At 36.0% G+C, this 13,933-nt stretch overlaps 3 protein-coding genes, 1 long non-coding RNA gene and 1 other non-coding gene across 13 annotated transcripts; 2 read left to right on the plus strand and 3 right to left on the minus strand.

Annotated features, from left to right (window-relative positions):
* The first annotated feature begins 2,360 nt into the window (after positions 1–2,360).
* Positions 2,361–4,240, plus strand: LOC109213007 (ubiquitin-60S ribosomal protein L40). Its single transcript, XM_019376751.1, has 5 exons — positions 2,361–2,510; positions 2,657–2,743; positions 2,823–2,925; positions 3,853–3,919; positions 4,016–4,240. The coding sequence occupies exons 1-5, from the start codon at positions 2,408–2,410 to the stop codon at positions 4,040–4,042; spliced, it is 387 nt and encodes a 128-aa protein (XP_019232296.1). The 5' UTR covers positions 2,361–2,407; the 3' UTR covers positions 4,043–4,240.
* Positions 4,241–4,372: 132 nt separating this feature from the next.
* On the minus strand, positions 4,373–8,931 carry LOC109213005 (pyridoxal reductase, chloroplastic). The gene is made up of 8 exons (XM_019376749.1): positions 8,718–8,931; positions 8,405–8,633; positions 7,653–7,746; positions 7,276–7,399; positions 6,971–7,072; positions 6,379–6,530; positions 6,175–6,268; positions 4,373–4,701 (listed from the first exon to the last, which is right to left on the minus strand). Exons 1-8 carry the CDS (start codon positions 8,844–8,846, stop codon positions 4,516–4,518), a joined length of 1,110 nt encoding a protein of 369 aa, XP_019232294.1. The 5' UTR covers positions 8,847–8,931; the 3' UTR covers positions 4,373–4,515.
* Positions 8,932–8,998: 67 nt separating this feature from the next.
* On the minus strand, positions 8,999–9,078 carry TRNAL-UAG. The gene has a single exon. It is a non-coding gene; the product is annotated as a tRNA-Leu (tRNA).
* On the plus strand, positions 9,019–12,040 carry LOC109213008. Of its 9 annotated transcripts, none has more exons than XR_002065939.1 (5): positions 9,019–9,185; positions 9,351–9,604; positions 9,705–9,770; positions 11,073–11,430; positions 11,529–12,040. It is a non-coding gene; the product is annotated as an uncharacterized LOC109213008 (long non-coding RNA). The 9 variants fall into 9 exon arrangements; XR_002065940.1 differs by lacking the exon at positions 9,019–9,185 and having other exon boundaries at positions 9,193–9,604; positions 11,073–11,216; positions 11,361–11,430; XR_002065943.1 differs by lacking the exon at positions 9,019–9,185 and having other exon boundaries at positions 9,193–9,604; positions 11,073–11,216; positions 11,361–11,430; positions 11,695–12,040.
* On the minus strand, positions 9,918–11,025 carry LOC109213006 (homeobox-leucine zipper protein ATHB-7-like). Its single transcript, XM_019376750.1, has 2 exons — positions 10,563–11,025; positions 9,918–10,473 (listed from the first exon to the last, which is right to left on the minus strand). The coding sequence occupies exons 1-2, from the start codon at positions 10,899–10,901 to the stop codon at positions 10,132–10,134; spliced, it is 681 nt and encodes a 226-aa protein (XP_019232295.1). The 5' UTR covers positions 10,902–11,025; the 3' UTR covers positions 9,918–10,131.
* Positions 12,041–13,933: the final 1,893 nt, after the last annotated feature.

The raw sequence follows: 13,933 nt of genomic DNA on the forward strand, positions 1-13,933 counted from the left end.
GACCATCTCTCACTATTATATCATATTTTTCTCCTTTATTCCAAAATTTTCATTTTAGAAGGACAATTCAACTAAGACTATCACAAAAAGCAGGAACGACTTTCACCATCATGGAACTAAAGAGAAAAGGGTCACCATCTCAGTACTATTGTTTTATCGAAATTTGTTTGGATTTGATCAGGAATAAAGGGAGAGGGAGGGGATACGAAGAAGAGATAATGAGGGATATGGGTCGGCTAGTGGGTTAAATTAGGGGTGGTTTTAATTGGATCGGGTATTTTAAGATAGGGATTGGACGTTTTATTCTTGAGCTGCCACGTGTCCCTCTGTTATAATTAAGGGCAATTTTGAATTAAAATATAACGGTAGGGGTTCGAATACACTAATTGTATAACGAAGGATAAATTTAAATAATTTTCGACACTAGAGGGATATATTTGGCCCTTCTCTGTTAAATAAATTTTATTACCAATTAAACGTTATGGCTATAAATAATTAAATTATAATTTATACTATATTAAAAGCACGAAAGCCCTTAGCGAAATGTCGTTCACTTTTTTTACCCTTTAAAAATTAATTTTACATTAGATAAAATAGTCATTTCATTATTTTCCTAATATTTAGAAATAAATATTTAATTAGTTCTCTAATATTTAGGATTTCAAATTAACTTTGTTTGGGATATTAAATTCTTCCTTATTTGAACTACATTGTATAATAAATTTGAAAAAGAAAAATAACAACACATGAAAATTACATTAGTAACTTCGTCTACTTCAATTCTTTTTAGATTTAGACATTATTTTTTTTTGTTAGTAAATTAGCAAAACATTGGCTTTCTTTGTATCGTAAAACTTTTAAGTTTGTGATAATTACCTATTCTTCAATATTATTTTAGTCTCCAAAAAGCAATTATGATATATATATTTAAGTAACTACTCGACTTATTAAAATCTTAGGGTAATGTTTCTTTTAATAAAATGAAAAAATTATTTTTTTAAAAACCAAAATCAAATTATGATTGAATACGTTCACAAAAATTGAAAAAATTATTGATGCGAAACTTAGAGATGAATAATTTCATAATAGAAAATTGAACATTTTAAAAAAAAGGAATTACATACTNTGTTTTGACTGTTCTACGTGAAGCATGCTAGGCTAGTTCTATCTGTGTTGTATTTCGTACTTCATTCCTTGGTATATTTCTGGCTGTGGTTGCACATTTACATTGGGACTATGGATGTGGGATTCCGGTAGCCAACCCCCCCCCCCCTCCCGTTTGTTTACTTTGGGACTACGGGTTCGATTCCCGGTAGATCCCCCTGCACTTTTACTTTGGGATTGCGGGTTAGATTCCCGATAGATCCTCCCTGCATATTGATGGTTGGATTACGGGACGGTATCCCGGGAGATCCTTCGGTTTGGCACATGAGTTGGACTACGGGACGGTATCCCGGGAGATCCACTGGACAGTTGAGGAAGGGCTACAGGACGGTATCCTGGGAGACCCTCATTGTTATTCTTGGTATTGAGCTGTAGTCATTCTGTGTCCATTTTGTTCTATGTGTAGTAGTTATTATTTCGTTAGCCTGTCTTATCTCACTGCTGTACCCATTATTTCTGTCAGATTTTCATACTGTTAATTAATATTATATTTTACCTCAGTAGGGCCCTAACCTTCCTCATCACTACCCAACCGAGGTTAGGCTTGGCACTTACTGAGTATCGCTGTGGTGTACTCATGCCCTTTCTGTGCATGTTTTTCATGTGCAGATCCAGGTACCTCTTCTCAGGCNAACAACACACACAGAGAAATTTTCGAACAAATGCCATTTTTAAAAAATGATGATCATTTTTATTTTTATTTTTAAATTTTTTCAGCATTTGTATATTGATTAATATTTTTAATATATTGATAATTGAAAACTTCTATGTAGTAATTTCTCCCCTTATTGAGTTTGGTATATAAGAATGATATTTTTCATTTTCAAAAACTTACACTTTTATTTATATTAACTCGAAAATAATTTTTAGTAGAATATTTTTATGATCATTTGTAATAAAATTAGTAATCGTAAGACTAATAGATATATTTAAGCCAAGAAGTACTTAAAAGTTGGTCAAATATGGAGTATATAATATAGAGAATTGTAATGTCCAAACTACCAGAGAAGCAAGTGTAATAATATCTGAAGTTCTACAGCCTAATTTGTCACATTCAAATGTACAGGGAGGTGAATATAATTTCAAGATCTATATGGGCAGTAAATGGAATTTACACTTGGATTTAACACACGTCTACGACGTCGTTTCGATCAAGGAGAAAACTCCTAAACCCTAAATATCACCAATATAAGCTTCTTGAAGGAAAAAAAAAAGCCTGCAATTCTCGTATCGGAGAGATAAGATGCAGATCTTCGTGAAAACCCTAACGGGGAAGACCATCACCCTTGAAGTGGAATCGAGCGATACCATCGACAATGTCAAGGCCAAGATTCAGGACAAGGAAGGTAATTCACTTGTTAAAGTTTCTATGCTTTTTAAGTTTAATTGCTTCTCATATTTGAGCTCTGGAAATGAAATGGTGTCCAAATCAAATTAAATCAATTTATCAGTAATGGGCATCTCTTATATGAATTGACTGGCTCGTTTCTAGGTATTCCACCGGACCAGCAGCGATTGATCTTTGCTGGTAAACAGCTTGAAGATGGACGTACACTGGCTGATTATAATATCCAAAAAGGTTTGTGTTGATTGAAAAGTTGGCCCATTTTTGGTTGTTAGCTCGATTTTTAGTTAATTTTGTTTTTGTGTAAAAACAGAGTCGACTCTGCATCTTGTGCTGAGGCTCCGTGGAGGGATCATTGAACCGTCTCTTATGGCATTGGCCAGGAAATACAACCAGGATAAGATGATTTGCCGCAAGTAAGTTCTCCCCTGAACAATGTGGCTTTGAGCTTCATTTGCTTATCTCGATCATTTGCTGAAATCTACATGTCAGAAATTGAAAGTGTTACTGTATATGTGTTGGTTCTTTACGTCCATGATGTAATGTTTTCACTTAAACATCAACTCTTTAAGATGGCCAGTAAGCTTAGATGGCATTTGTATGTCATTGTCCTGACTTGCTCCTGATGGTTAATACAAACTTTTATCAACAAACAACAAAAAACCCAGTGTATGCAGAACTTACCCCTAACTTGTGAACACAAACTTTTATCACGTTGATGAAATGGAATGAAGTTGAAAGATGGTGGTTTTGAATCTGCGGGTGGGGTTTAGTCCAAAAAACAACCTCTGTGGTGGATCTGCACCTTGAACACAAAACTAACAATATCAAAGCTATTTTCGCTCTGATTCTAGCTTGCAAACTTTGGAGCTTTGTGCTTAGCTAAAGGATAAGTTTAGGTTCTTAGAGGGTGTCTGATGTATGAAAATCTACCAAATATGATCTACCTATGTACCTGTTTCTAGATCTTCCACTATAGCTGTTTTACTACACACATTTATGTTTTACCTTTTCCATAGATATGATACGGAGTTAGCATGAGAAGGCAGTAGCTAGAATATGGTGTAATTTTATTTTGAAGTGGTAATATGGTGTACTGAAAATTTGTTGTTCGCTCAAGAAAATGTTGACAGGTTAGTTCTCACTTTTGTCATTGTTATATCATTTGAGGACTCAATGATTATGGCACCAAGCAATAAATTTTGAGTGCTCGCCAAGGTCCTTCCCATCTAGTGCTTCGCTTTTATGTTTGCAGTGGTGATAAAGAAATGTGCATGTGGAGTTGTGTTTTTATGCCATCCATGTATCCAAAGCTCTGGTGTATACTCATGTTTTCGCTACAGGTGTTATGCCCGTCTGCATCCTCGTGCTGTAAATTGCAGGAAGAAGAAATGTGGCCATAGCAACCAGGTATCTTCTTGAGTTTCTGCAACATTTTCTATCATGTATGTTGTTCAACTTGAGTCTCCATACACTTAATGCTTTCTTTTGTTACTTGCTTTGCAGTTGAGGCCAAAGAAGAAGATCAAGTAAACAGGCGGTTGCATTTGCTGTCTAAATGCTATGCCAATTGCATGATTTTGTAGTTCTTTTGCTTACATTTTGGTGGCTCTATCGTTGTCTGTTTAACTGCAGCACATTTGTTTCAACTTCAGTTCCATTTACAAAAAGAATTTAGTGCTCATTTTGAGTTTGGTATGATTATGAGCCGTGTTTTTATTTGTTATCTTACTTATGTGCCCCTGTTTCTGTTCTTACCAGCAGTATCTAGACTACTTGGGGAAATGTTGATATGTGTGTTGTGATCCAACACTCCGCCTTAACAAGTATCTAAAGTTTTTACCTCCGTGGATAGGATATACATTACCACCGGTAAACTAAGCTACCTTGCTCATATTTTGAGAAAATGGCTCTTAGAGCAAATGAGTATATGAAAATGATCCAAATGTGTACATTGGTATCTCCTAGTATATCATCCTAAACGTATCCATTATGTGGAGAAGTTATCACTTTGTCTGAAATACGTTTTGGATCATCTTGCGTGGAGAATCAAGAGCCGCGTATTCTAATTGGAGCAATTCATCAGAAGTGAGTTGCCAACCAAGGGCTCCTAGATTCTCCTCAGCTTGTTTTACAGACTTGACTCCAGGGATAGGAATTGTACCCTTGGATATACACCAGTTGATAGCTATCTGCAATGCAACTCTATGTTACTTGCCTGCGAAAAAAATAACTACCAACATGCAATGGTAATATCGGAGCACAGAGTTTGTGAAAAATATGAATGAATTAGACCAAGAGTAAACAGCAGTTCTCTTATTCTATTCTAGAAATTGAGAGGTAAAGTGGTCAGCTTCTGCTGGAATACTCTTATAATTCAGCCATGGGATATCCTGCAGGAGGGTTCAAAACTGATGTACGTTTGTTTTCCAAACAACGCTCTATATCGAAAACGTCATAGATAGACTAGAGATACTCGGTCCGTCTTAGCAATATGATATCCTATTCGGTACTACCAAAAAGAACTAGAAAAAAGAGACGAAGAAAGGGGAAGCAAATGAAAGGGAGGAACCTTGAATTCAGCTGTTAATCAATATTGTATGTGAACAGATTAAAATTCTTTGTTGAGAACCTATTCTCCTCAAGTTCCAGTAATTTTCTTTTTGTTTTTGCTTCACAAGTTAGATGCATCTATATCTAGAAAGACTAAGGACTTTGACCATATTTTCCCACTCTAGTTTTGTGGTGTTGCACGTCTGGTTATTTTTCCTGATTCTTTTAAGGGAAACATATGTTGAATCTATCTCCACCAAAAAGTTGGCCTATTTTGCAACCTTTCATCCTTCACATCCTTAAGTGAGAACTTTCCCTAATAACGAATAAAGTACTTGAGAAAGTAGTACTCTGGCAAGCAGACAAAGTTGGTGATAAATTTAGACTTAATTGCATGAAGGAACTAATACCGTACAGGTGGTGAAGCAAAATAAAAGAAAGAATAATTCATTGCAGTAGATATTGATTGATAATACACAGAAGTTGCTGCTCAAGTGTTATAGCATTTGAAAGAGAGCTGATGAAAGCATACTTTATTAGCACAAAAGAAACGCGGTGTATTTCCTTTTGACGTGTATCTTCAAATTTAACAAATTGTGAGTGAGGAAACAGACTGAAACTGTGAAGATCAATGCCATGGAGTCTGGAGTAAAGAGAAACAGAGAGTACTAGATTCTTTCTAAAACTTTGTGGACTAAGGGTTGTAGCTCTGACAAACAATGTGAGCATGAAAAATGACCTAAAGTACATACCAACTGCTTTTTGCGGGTATACACGAGTAATGTCAAGGCCAGGTTAAAGGAAGTAAATTTTAGTAAAGACAAACTATACTTTCACAAGGCTCAGAAAAATCCTACTAAATTAACAGCCTGAATGGACTAAACCTCTGCACGAGAGCAAACAGTTGCTAGATCGCTATTCAGGAGCTTAAAATCCAAGATGTAAAATAACTCCAGAATAATGCTTTTCATTATTTCAAACACCAATACTATATGAAATGAGAATACTGAACTGAGATGCAGTGGGCTGCTTGTTTGTATTAAAAGAGCTGACTAGAAAGTTCCAGTAATACAGATGGAAGAGCATTCACTTAAATTTGAAAAAGCGGTTACCTGTGGTATGGTTTTCCGACGTCGTTGAGCTATTTCTCTCAGTGAGGTAAGTAATGGCTCCAATCCAGGTAGAATTTGTCTAAAGAGTAGTCCCCTACAAGTGATGTTTTACGTTGAGAAAAGTATCAAATAATAGCTTGAGCTATACCTGCTCATTTACTAGTTAGAAAAATTAAAACTTGAGAAGAAATTGGGAGTGCGTACCTTGGCCCAGGTGGAAGATTTGAGGGCGTATATTTCCCAGTGAGCATACCAAGACCAAGAGGACTGTATGCTATGACCCGTATGCCTAGAGAATCACAGACATTTTTCATCTCCATTTGATCATTTCCCATACTCAGCAATGAAAATTGTACCTGATGTTGGAGAGGTCACAGGATTAAGATTGTGGCACTAAAGCGGGCAACGATTTGAAGCAATTTAAGTACAATCTGGTCATATGGAATTTGATGAGTGCTAAGAATGCTTGAACATCAGAGGTGGTTGTTTCTCTTTTTCTTTTATTGAATAATGGTGATATCAAGGCTAGCTTGCGCGGCCTCAACAACTCCACCGTATACTGCTACCTCCTACTAGCACAAGTACCGGGTATGTTTGTCCCATTAGAGCAGATTGTCTTCATTTTCTTTAGACTTCCCAGAAATAACACATTGTTGGTTGTTACCTCTTTTAAACAACATAGAATTCCACACTCTGTGTATATCTAACTTGGGCATCGTACATAAAATATTGTATTTGCTTCTGAAGAGAAAGTTAACTGCATACTTCATAGTAAAGTAGGAAGAAGACTCGGCACCTGGGCTGAGCGCAAAGGAACTCCTCGGTCATCAAGATATTTGTGTATTTTCAGCAGCTGCTTTGGTCCATAGTTGCTCACCCCAACTGCACGAACTAAACCCTACACGAGAGAAAAATTGTGCAACAATATGAATCTATCAGGTACTTTATCCATTAGTGATAATCAAGACCAGAGTTAGCCGAAAGTAGAGTCAAAAGCATTTCTACAAGTGACAGAATGACACCACAACTTTGATCTCCCCTCACACTAAATGGTCAAACAATGCACGCGATTCTAAATAAATACTTTGAGTTATTAGTAACCTTCTCGTACATGGCAACTAAACCATCCCAAAGTGCTCGTTCCTGCAGAGGTGCATAATTTGCAGTTGACCAGTGCAATTGTCCTATTCCAATTTGCTCAATTAGCATCCTATCCAGAGAAGACCTGACACAAAGTTCTAATTAAGAAAGCATCTTGTTGGTTCATATGAAACAGCTAAATAATGAGGCTAATGTCTTCTGCAGTACTCTTAAAAGTTTGTTATACCAGATAAAGGAGTAGATAATGTAAATTAGTGCACTTCCGACAAACATGTAATTTTGATCGAGTGAAAATATAGATATATTTTCCCTATAAAACTGGAGTTTTGATAATCGGATTATCAGTATGTTCAAAAGAAATGAGGATAGGGCAATACTTGCAAGCATTCACAAATTGTCCAGGTGTTAGACGCCATGGGTATGCTGCAAACTTTGTTGCAATCACAATGTCATTCTTTACTTGCTGGTCTCCTGAAAACATGAGCAGTCAAAAACTTAGAAAACAAAAAAGAATGTCCACTGCCATTAGAATTGGGTAGCCTTGATATATGTAATGAGCACCAAATGCTCAGAGAGCAGTCCAACAGTCAGTCCACCCTGCAGGTGAGCATAGTTACTATCCCTTCTATGCTTCTCTTCCTATTATGTCCAGGGGCGGAGCTAGAGTATCGGGAGCGGGTTCGTTCGAACCAAGTAGCTTTGGTTCGAACACTATATTTGTCTTAAAAAATCTATTAAATATGTATAAATTATTAATTAAGAACCCAATAACTTAAAATGATTAGAATCCTGAACCCATAAGCTTGAAATTCTAGCTCCGCCTCTAATTATGTCACAGATTTACATAATTGATGAGAGAAGCAAACAATTCTTCGAGACAACACACAAAATTAAACAAGAAAAGTTGGGAGCTAAACCAAATTCAGTGTTGTTCTATGTTTCCATAAATGTGAAACAACTAAGAATTTTACAGTGAAACAAATGCGCCTAAGATAGGATAGTATGAATTGGCAATGCAATTCTATGCCTAGTTCCTGAAGGGAATGATTCATGAGTATGTGATTGGCTATGCAATCTTTCTAATGAATTAGTCCATGAAATGCTCCAAAAGAGGACAAAGTAATGTCACCTGGAAACTCGCGAATGAATTTTCCGAGAAGTTTCTCACTTTGTCCATTTAACCTTCCAGTCCCATAAGAATCAGCCGTATCAAATAAGTTGATGCCATTCTCCACAGCAAGATTGAAAGTGCGCTGAAGTTCAGAGTCCATAGAATCTTGATAACCCCACAGAAGCTGATTGCCCCATGCCCAAGTACCAAACCCCATTGGAGATACAGTCAAAGGTCCCATCTTTACCTATTAATTCAACTCAATTAACCTTGATTTTCCCAATTCATGAAACTAGCTAAAGGAGATGAAATAGTACATTGAAGAAAGTACCTTTTGCCATGGCCAGAAACGGGGAATTTTGAGGGATTTGAAAACAGAGGAGGATGGAACAGCATCATTTGTGGGACTACTACATCTGAAGTAAGAAATGGATTTTGATGCTGGAAGCGAGAGAGCCATTGCTCCTGTGAGCTTAGGGTGAGAAAGGATGCTGATAACTGATGAGAGGTTGTTCGACCGTTAGATGCATTTGGATAAACCGAGAATTTTAAGCTGAAAAACGCTATAGATAATAATCCAAAACGGAAAAAAAAAAAAAAAGGAAAAAAAGTTGACGGCTGTGGGATTTGAACCCACGCCCTTTCGGACCAGAGCCTAAATCTGGCGCCTTAGACCACTCGGCCAAACCGTCGTTATGTTGTAACGCTTGTCTTCTACAACTATTTAACGTAATGATTTCACATAAAGAGCAGCCATTTTTTCACGGTTTCTTCCTGTTGGATCTTCTGCACCGTACCGGTAAGTTTTTTGTGCTGAAATCATACGTCTTCCAGTTAAGAATTTACCTAATTGGTGACTCTAGCTTTCAAGAATTTGTTGATTACTTACTTGCCTTTCTTATTTAAGTCGATTTTGTGTATGTCGCAATGCAATTTGCAGTATTTTAATCCCCTCTTTTCTTAGACAAAACTGAATCTCTGTCGTTCCTAATGGAGGGATGACTGGGAAAAACGCCGCACTGAAAAGAGGAGGAGGAATATCTGATAATTGAGCCTAACCAGTAAATACCCAGCAGCAGTCCTTTTCCTTCAATTTTCTATTCCTTGTTTTTACATTTTGGTCAGAGTGATTGTTATTGTATTAACCGTCACTTGTTCCAGAATTGAAGTTCTATGCACCCAATTAAAATCACTTGCTGCAGCTTCAGACTAATAGAGGTACATCCGTAATACATGTCTCTACTCTAGTGATTTTATATGGTTAGCAGTTGTATCGCACTTTTGGAATTTCATTTACATAACTTATTATAAACTCCAGTGCGATGGGCAATTGAAGACGAGCATCTCTTTTACTATCTGATTATGGTCACACACCAGGAAAAAGGTATTGTTTTTGTTTTGTTTATTTTTTTCTCTTTTCCTCTCTCTCATTGCATGTATTTTTTTTCAGCAACAATTTTTCTAAGCCTTTTATGAACAACAAAATGGTTTCGGAGAAAACTAAAGCATGCATCTTGTTAACGCACATTGATTCACAATCAAAGCCTCTGCTGTTTGTGCTACTACTCTCAATTCTCAAAGACGAGAAATTTTTTTATCAAGCTAAATTCTGATTCTTGGGCAAAATTGAAAAGAATAAAACGGAAAGATGGGATATAGATTCCTCCTTCTATTCTCCTACTACACTGACTCTATTAATGGTGAAAAGGGAGCTCTTTTAGGAAAGTTCTGTACAATTGTGAAGCTTAGAAGTCCCACAACTCGGAATTGTCACATGATTGGTTGAAGCTGCTACCTAAGCCAACACACCACTGTTCTAAGGAATTGTCTCCTAATTCCTCCAGGTTTAAAAATTCTGCTTCTTCTTTGGGAGTGAAGTATTTATCTGTTTCTTCTGCTGTATCATCATCCTGATCTTCCTTTACCCTCTTGTGGTCGAATCTTGCATTTGAGCAACCTGGACTATCTTTCAACTCTAAGTCTGTTCCTCCATTTTCTGTGCTTGTGTACAATTCATTGTCTTTCAAATCTTCGCTTCTGCTGCCTCTAGCAAGATTGTTTTCTAGCTGATCATTTAATATCTCCAACTGTTTGAAAAAAAACAATCTTTATTAGCTTCTATAAGTTGGCTTTCACTGTTAGAAAAGAGGATACAAAATAAAATGAAAAAGAATACCTGAATGAGCAGTCTCTCCTTTTCAGTCTTCAAGGATTGAAATTGCATGTTTAAATTGTCAAATTTTGCTTTGAGTACTATATATTCGTGCTCTAATTGCTTTGATTTCCATCTGGCCCTTTTATTCTGAAACCAAATAGCTACTTGACGCGGCTGCAGCCCAAGATCTCTTGCCAACTGCAGCTTCTTTCTTGGCTCAAGCTTTGTCTCTAGTCTAAACATGGACTCAAGCAACTTCACTTGTTCATCAGTAAACCTTTTACCATTTTCAGTACTCTTCTTCTTTAAGGAGTTGGGACTCTTAGATTTTTCCAGTTCTTGAGATTCTTCTGGTTCCATTACTTTGAGTTCCAAGTCAGAGAAAAGTGTTCTGTTGTCAATTGTGTATTCAACTGGATATATGGAGAATATTATATTAGCAGGGCAGCTATGTTTAAAACTTGTTGTATATGTGTCTTGATCTAATATATAGTCACCTAAATGAGAAATATCTCCTGTGGTTGCTTTCAGGTGATTGGGACTTTTGGTTTGCTGGTTGATTCAAGCCTATTGTCTAAGCTGTCGTGTATCTTTTTCCAACCTATCTGCTGGATATTTTTTTGATATCTTTATAATTCTCAGGGATACCTTCCAGGTTTTGGTTTTGTTTTCAAAGTGAGTAACTTTTATTGTCTTAAGTTATCTTTCCCCATCAGCCTTTGGCAATTCCTTGAAGTATAAGCTCGTTTCATTGATATTTTAATTTTTAAGTTATAATTTATCATCATACTTCAAGATATCAGCTTGATATTTAAACAGTGTAGGAGCATTGGTATGGGATATGGATGAATATGAGTTGTGCACTTAAAGGGTATAACAGAGCCTAGAGGTAAAGTTACTGTATTTGTAATTAAATAAAATAAAAAAATAAATATTATATATATATATACACACACACATTTAATGAACTTTTTGCTACAAATACAGCATTTAAGTACAAGTAATTGGATTCCGCTGAACCCGTACCTAATAGGCTAGCTCCGGCTCTGCCTGTATGATGATGTGTGCAACTTGTGTGCTGTTTCGTAGTATTGGAGAAGTTTTTGCTGATAATTGTCCATATGTTTCTGAGAGAATTAATGGTTTTATACAGTTGTTTTGGGATCACAGGATGCAGATGATCATGTTACTTCTATTCAGCATGTATTCAAACATACGTGTAACATATTTTACACATATGGAGAGAGACGTTTTGGAAGAAAATGAATTAAATGGACTGTACATAAAAGACAGTAAGATAATGGATATGGTCGCCTAGTAGCTACAAAAGAGATAAGTAGCTTTTTTGGTTCTTGTATTATTAATAATCATGAGGAGGAAGAAACAGCCAACTTTAGGACTTTAACTTCAACTCAAGATTCCTATTCTTTTGATTTTAAGTACACCCACGTATTCTATGCTGAATTTTGATTCCTGAAATTTGCCCTATTTTACTTTTAGCTTGTCTTTGTAATTGAATTGTTTGTTTGATGTGGTTGCCTGTTTCTACCTTGTCCTTATAAGACTTGAAGTGTCTCCTATACTATATACAGGTGTCGTATGATTTATGGTGATCTTTCTTTTTTAGCCGTAAATTTTGAAAGTGTCCTGAGCAATCTTGTCAATTGTGATAAGCTCGATCCAGAGTTCAGTGAGGAAGAAGCTATGGCTAAATGGTAGGTGAAGTTGCTATTCGTTAGTATTAGTTATAAACGTGGTCGATGGTTTTCTGTATTATTTTTTGCTTTATGTGTTAGGAGGTGAGTAGTGACAAATTTAGAGTTTAGGCGTTGTATGTTATGAGTTGAGAGAGCGAGTTCTGAAATGTATATCTTCAACTCTCTCTATATATATATATATGGAGTTTGATCTCGAAGCATTGAATTATATCAAACCGGCGAACCTATGGTGGAATCCACCTCTGTTGAGAAGGGCTGGTTGAAATGGATGGCCTTAGTTTTCAGGAATATATAGTCGTACATTTATAATGTTTCTGGATGCTACATTACTTAAATGTTGGCATTCCATTTCTATTTGGTGACATACAGTGGCGAAGCCAGAAAATTCAATAAGGGTGTTTAAATTTTGAACACCCTTTGCCAGTGGGTATGCAAAGGTGCTCAAAGTCTATTTTTAATCAATAACAAGTAATATTTTACCTTATACGTAGGAGTATAATTTTTCGGCGAAGGGTGGTCAGTTGACCATCCTTGGGCCAACATAGCTTCGCCTATGGTGACACATCCTTGTGCCCTATTTTCTTGATAGGGAGAGAGCTGAGATTTGTTACTACTTATAACGCATTACTGAAATCCCAGTTTCACTTTTAATATCAAGTTGATGATTCATGCTAGAGATGTACATTGTAGCTGAAGTAGACAAATGAATCCATGAACTTAAAGAATGAGATTATAGTTATCTTAATGTAATCTTGTTTTATGTGGGTGTTTCTTTAGTGGGGACTTAACAAATCTCTTTTTTGACTTGTGACTTATGAATTCTTTGTACTGACCCCAAAAAAAGAAAATATTATTGCTGTTAGTTTTCTCACTTACCATGTCCTAAGGTTTAAATCTGTCAATGGATTTGCTGGCAATTGATGCAAGATAATGTTAAATTTATACAAAGATAGAGTTTTGTAGGAACCTTTTTTTCTTCAATATAGGAACCTTTAAGAATAGAGAAAGATAAAATTCCAGGGTCAAAACAGTCATTGTCAAAAGAGGTCTGCATAGCTTTAGAGATTTTTTAATCGCGAAAATGACATTGCATAATTGCTCTTAAAATAATAACCGTATATATATATATATATATATATATATAAATTTTATACACTTTTGCGGCTACTGAATTTTGATAATTTTCGACCCCGGTTAAAAGTGATATTTGCACATGATGATATTTATTCCAAGTCTGAATTTTATGATTCCTAACTAGTAGTTCTATGCTTGTGGGAGTCAATAAAACTATCCCCACTTAGCAAATTTTGTTGGTGCATTGCACCTTCTCTCTTGCTACTCTTTCAAGTACCAACTCCTTGAAAATGACGCCCAAATTTGTCCTAAACGGCCATGATTAGTCTTTCCTTTTCAATTAGCAGGGTATGCAGCAGATGCTTTTTGTAATGTAATTTTCAACATTCTTGGAGCGACATGTGCTAGTAATTAAGCGGAATACTAAATTTTTTGTTTAATTATCTGACTTAATCAATTCATATTCAAACTTTGTTTATAACAAATTAAGTAAATTGATTTCAAGCTTAATAAGGAAGGTTGTGGACTTATAAATTGAAATAGGTACGTACAAGCTCCACTATTTCAAACTTCAAAAAAAATATGCCTGTAGACTTATAG

This window comes from Nicotiana attenuata, unplaced genomic scaffold, assembly GCF_001879085.1.
Source record: "Nicotiana attenuata strain UT unplaced genomic scaffold, NIATTr2, whole genome shotgun sequence".
Lineage (NCBI taxonomy): Eukaryota > Viridiplantae > Streptophyta > Magnoliopsida > Solanales > Solanaceae > Nicotiana > Nicotiana attenuata.

What these genes read in the sequence shown, in the direction of transcription:
- LOC109213006 (XM_019376750.1), bottom strand. Translation starts at nt 10,901, where the DNA reads ATGGAACCAGAAGAATCTCAAGAACTGGAAAAATCTAAGAGTCCCAAC. An exon ending in AGGAGAGACTGCTCATTCAG is followed by an intron (nt 10,474 to 10,562) that starts GTATTCTTTTTC and finishes TTTTTCAAACAG; the next exon opens with TTGGAGATATTAAATGATCA.
- LOC109213005 (XM_019376749.1), bottom strand. Translation starts at nt 8,846, where the DNA reads ATGGCTCTCTCGCTTCCAGCATCAAAATCCATTTCTTACTTCAGATGT. An exon ending in TAGTTGCCATGTACGAGAAG is followed by an intron (nt 7,073 to 7,275) that starts GTTACTAATAAC and finishes TCTCTCGTGTAG; the next exon opens with GGTTTAGTTCGTGCAGTTGG. An exon ending in TTCCTTTGCGCTCAGCCCAG is followed by an intron (nt 6,531 to 6,970) that starts GTGCCGAGTCTT and finishes CTCCAACATCAG; the next exon opens with GTACAATTTTCATTGCTGAG.
- LOC109213007 (XM_019376751.1), top strand. Translation starts at nt 2,408, where the DNA reads ATGCAGATCTTCGTGAAAACCCTAACGGGGAAGACCATCACCCTTGAA. An exon ending in TGATTATAATATCCAAAAAG is followed by an intron (nt 2,744 to 2,822) that starts GTTTGTGTTGAT and finishes GTGTAAAAACAG; the next exon opens with AGTCGACTCTGCATCTTGTG. An exon ending in AATGTGGCCATAGCAACCAG is followed by an intron (nt 3,920 to 4,015) that starts GTATCTTCTTGA and finishes CTTGCTTTGCAG; the next exon opens with TTGAGGCCAAAGAAGAAGAT.